At 32.6% G+C, this 4728-nt stretch overlaps 1 protein-coding gene across 1 annotated transcript; it reads right to left on the bottom strand.

Moving 5' to 3' along the window:
• Positions 1-3175: 3175 nt before the first annotated feature.
• On the bottom strand, positions 3176-4244 carry LOC131043623 (ethylene-responsive transcription factor ERF017). The gene has a single exon (XM_057976859.2). It carries the CDS (start codon positions 4156-4158, stop codon positions 3577-3579), a length of 582 nt encoding a protein of 193 aa, XP_057832842.1. The 5' UTR covers positions 4159-4244; the 3' UTR covers positions 3176-3576.
• Positions 4245-4728: the final 484 nt, after the last annotated feature.

Genomic DNA, 4728 nt, shown 5'->3' with positions numbered 1-4728 from the left:
GAATAATTGTGAGAGTTGTTTATACCTACTATATTAGAAAGTAAAACTATTATTCAACAACAAAACCAATCATTTCTAAACTTTTAATTTGATTCGTGAATCCATTCTCTTCATTGTTAACAACGAGATTTTCATGAAGATCCAAAAAATGTAGTATAAATTATATAGTTGCAAAAAATTATAATATTACTTCTTATAAATTCATCTAGTCATAAATGCTATTAAATCTAGTAAGGGTTAACTAGCATTTGTGATTACATTAATATATAAGAAGTAACATTACAATTAAGATAAATCATACCAAAATATGAGAAAAGGTTATAAGATGAAGAGATAAACACATATACTCATGATTTGGAAGAATAGGAATGTAGTGAAGATTGCATGATGTATGCTACAATTGTAAGATCTTACTTTGTGTCTTTAGTCTAAGGTTGTCAATAAATTTTCTCATGTCTTAAATAGAACACTCGTAAATTGTTTGCAAAATATGAATTATAAGTATGGAATGGTAAGAAGTCAAATGACAAGTATTTTAGATTTTTTGGATGTGAAGCATTTATTGACATACTAGATACCATTGAGCTTAGAATTAAAAAAATTGGTAAGAAAAGTATTAATCATATCTCAGATTGCTATGATGGTTTCTGAAAAAAATGCTACAAAATTCTTTTAGGCCAAGATTATGAATTGTTTTTATGATTCACCTAAAGATGAAAGATCATGGATGTGTTCCTATGATTGAAAGACATATGAAAATAAAACAACTTGTTCAATAGGTCTAGACCTTGAATTTTGTGTAGCTTCCAACACCCATTACCTTTACTTACTTGAATTGGGCTCTGACAATTCATATTAAGTGATTCTAGTTCATCACATCCACTTATATCAAGAGCTTCAAGTCTTGCTAGGTTAACAACTCCTATCCTGACACTTTTCATATTTGTTTAAGGTTTTTCATTCATTTTAGAAATTCCATGAAGATGAAACAAATGTAGGATAAATTATAAAGTTCCAAAAAATAGAGTAAAAAGATTTGCATGTAGGATATATCATAGTACATCTAGTTTTGTTATTTATTGTAGGAATTTCATGAAGATGTAGAAAATGTAATATAAATTATAAATTTGCACAATATAGAGTAAAAAACTATATATTTGATAGGAATTCTTTTAAGCTTTATATTTGACAATAGTGAAAATATGTTTTTCCATAAATATATTTGACAAAAATTTGATCTTTTTCCACTTAATATTTTATGTTATTGTTGTTCAAGCATTATGATAACATGAAATAGAACAAGAAAAAGAACAACTTGAATGTTGAGGACCCATTATCCATGAGGTGTTAAATTCTATTTGGTTGACTCTAATGATCATGAAATTGCAACCAACCTACCTTGGGATAACAAAAATTTTAATCTTGTTGCTAACAATGTAGAAAGAACAAAAACTCCTATGCAATATTCTCTACATCAGAAATGTAACACAAAAGGTCATGGTAATCAGAGGACAAAAGAATACATGGAACATGCCATGAGAAATGTTTGGGACAATTCATATTCAATAAGAGAAACAACAAAAAGGTGGGGAATCTCTGCCTACATTTTGACATATTGGTTTTTAGGGCTCACAACAACTGTAAGAAAGGAACCACCAACAATCCTTTCATTGGAAGAAGAGATGGAGACTATTGACTGGTGCAAAGATATGGTTCAATTTGGTCGTGGATTGGAAGTTATTCAAATAAATTCACATGTGCCTCACGTATGTCAATCAAGGCCAAATCCATTCTAGAATGGTCTACCAGGAAGATCATGGTGGGAGGGGTTTTGTAATGCCATATGAGATGGACAACACGGACTATAAAGGGTCTAGATAAGGATAGAGTAGTAACTCTATGATTGAGTATTGTAATAGATTTTATGATAATTTGGAGAAATTATATAATGGTTATCAATACACACCAACCAAGATATGGAATTGTGATGAAGTGGGTGTTCAAGCAAGTACAAACTATGACATGCAAATTATTGCACAAAGTTGGGTAGCAGAACTGTGCCACAAATTTTATCAAACAACAGAGAGTGGATCACTATTTTATGTTGTCTTAATGTAGCAAGTCACAACATTCGAGGATTCTATCTTTTCAAAGCCAAAAAACAACTGAAAAAATCCAATCTAAGAGGAAAAATCTCTAGGTATTGATCTTCTCACATAGCCTACTCACACTTGCTATAAATTGCAACCCTTAGATGTAAGTGTCTTCTCTCCATTCCAGACACATTTCAAATTTGAAAGGTCAAAATGGATGGCCAAATATGCACGCATAGAAATAAGGAGAATTGAATTGGCAGAATTTGCAAGAAAACATTCAAACTTGCCCTTGTGTCTAACAACATCATAGTTAGTTTTTTAAGGATTAGAATATGGCCATTAGATAGAGATGTTCTTTGTAATGACATTAAACCAAGTGATGCATTCAATGTACAAGATTACGATGACATTGAAGGCATTGATGACATCTTGAGGTTAGCTGGCTTTAGAGAGGAACAAGTGGAATAGTGTCATGGATAGTGTGTGAAAAAACTAAAAGAATTGGAAACACAACAAACATGTGACCCAAATGAAAGCACAGGCTCACGAACTCATGTTAGGCAAACACAATATGGAAATAACTTTCACGATGATATGAGTTAACCATCATAGTTTGAACCACCAAATTGGATTAATGAATGAGCAGAATACTTAGGAGTACAAAATAATTTCCAAAGTGAAGAAATTTCAATATTAATGTCTTCTCCACTTCCAATCTCAAGCTCTGAGATCATTTATTATTATGTTGATACAACATATTAAGACAATTCAATTTTGGAGTCTAATTAAATTGCCAATATAAGGATAAAAATAAAATATTTACTGCTCAATTATGTATAACTTTGTTATCAAATGATGCAAAAGAGAATCATTCAATTAATAATGCATTGATGTATAGATTATGTACGTAACACAAATATACAAATTTCTATCTTATTGGTCATATGGGAGGGAAATTCATTTAATATATACAAAATTGCATAACAATAAGCTTAACAAAAATTACATATAATCTAGCCATGTAACATAATTTAATTAGTAAATTTATTATGATTAACAAGAATTAAATAAATGTGCACAATAAGAATTAATTTTGAAATTTAAATATAATTCATTTATTACACATTATAAATTCTTATTGAATTCATTTTATGAATCAATAGAACTCAAATCTGAGACCAGTTTGCTTCTAAAACGCTCTACCTTAAGTCATTGACCCATTTGTGATCAATCCATCTCTATCCTAAATATGTCATTAACCCTTGGCTAATGCGTTGTTGGACCACTTTCATGAAGTACCTAGAACTAGAACTTTGGACCACCCATTTATTACAAGTTGTTCCAACCTTAAAAGTATTGACCCATTAGTAACAGTCTATCTACAGTCCAAACGGCACTTATTCTGCACCATTTTTTACGCTTTGAAATTGAAAGGACAGCAAAAAAAAATCAATCCCATTGACCACAATCACATAACTCGTCAGGAGCTCCACAATCCATCTAAATGCTCTGAGAAATCATAAGTGTAGCAGTTCATCTCCTTACCATGATCATAAGGTATTACACAATCCATCGTCAACGCAACGCCAAGATATGCAGAAATATATATGGTACTGGAAACCTGATCGTTAGGGGAATCCCACAGAAGAGACTCAAAACACTTGCTCATCATTTGGTGGTGTTCAGGCGGTTCAAACTCTGAATCTACAGAAGCAAAGGACTCATCCTTTTTATCATCATCTGCTCCACAAGGTAGAGACTTTGCAGAAGCTGCTTCAATGGCAGCAGCCTTGATTTGCTGGGGAGAAAGACGAATGCCACGAGGGATGTTTAAAAGAGGGGGAGAGTTGGGAAAGTTGAGAGAAGCACGAGGACCATGAATACAATAGCTCCCCACATCAAATGCTCTTGCTGCTTCTTCTGCAGTTTCATACGACCCCAACCAAAGGCGTCTTTTTGTTCTTGGGAGCCTAATTTCAGACACCCATTTCCCCCATTTTCTAACCCGAATTCCTCTGTAACGCCCTTCTCTCCTCTCCTCCTTCTCTTTTCCCTTAATCATGTTGTAAACTCTCAAAGTTACAATCTTGAATCTTTGTTTTGCCTATGTATTTAACACCCATCTTGGCTAACTGGGCGGTTGAGATTTTCTTTGGAAACCAAATAAATTTTGGGCTTGTCAAAAAATTCTTGACTGTTGAGCGATTTGATTGAAGTGCCGATTTTTTTGGGTATTTCTTCATATTTTCCACCAAACTTTCGACTGCCCTTCCTATTCACCATCATTGATTCAATGCATCGAAGAGCTTCTGTGGATCAACGTTTTTGAATCAAAGCCGTCGTTGGACAATAATCTTTACAAAGAAACGATAAACACATGTTTTGAACTTTCTGTGGTTTCGGAGTGAGTTTCGGGACATCTTTAAATCTGAGGTCAATAATTTGATGACACCTGTAAATTTATGAGTAAATATGTACACCATGTACTTTCTCTCTCACACGTTCATTTATTGTAGTTAGAATGTTCATTGAATTTGAATGTTCACTGTCATGTTGTTTTGTATATTTAAATATCATTAATAGTAAACTTTGAAGTAAAGTGAGAGTAGTCTTATCTTTAAATGGTTTAGAG

Source organism: Cryptomeria japonica, chromosome 1 (assembly GCF_030272615.1).
Source record: "Cryptomeria japonica chromosome 1, Sugi_1.0, whole genome shotgun sequence".
Lineage (NCBI taxonomy): Eukaryota > Viridiplantae > Streptophyta > Pinopsida > Cupressales > Cupressaceae > Cryptomeria > Cryptomeria japonica.
Note: the sequence above shows the minus strand (reverse complement) of the source record. Positions and strands in the feature narration are given on the sequence as shown.

Excerpts from the sequence above, each read along its gene's own strand:
- LOC131043623 (XM_057976859.2), bottom strand. The coding sequence starts at position 4,158 with ATGATTAAGGGAAAAGAGAAGGAGGAGAGGAGAGAAGGGCGTTACAGA.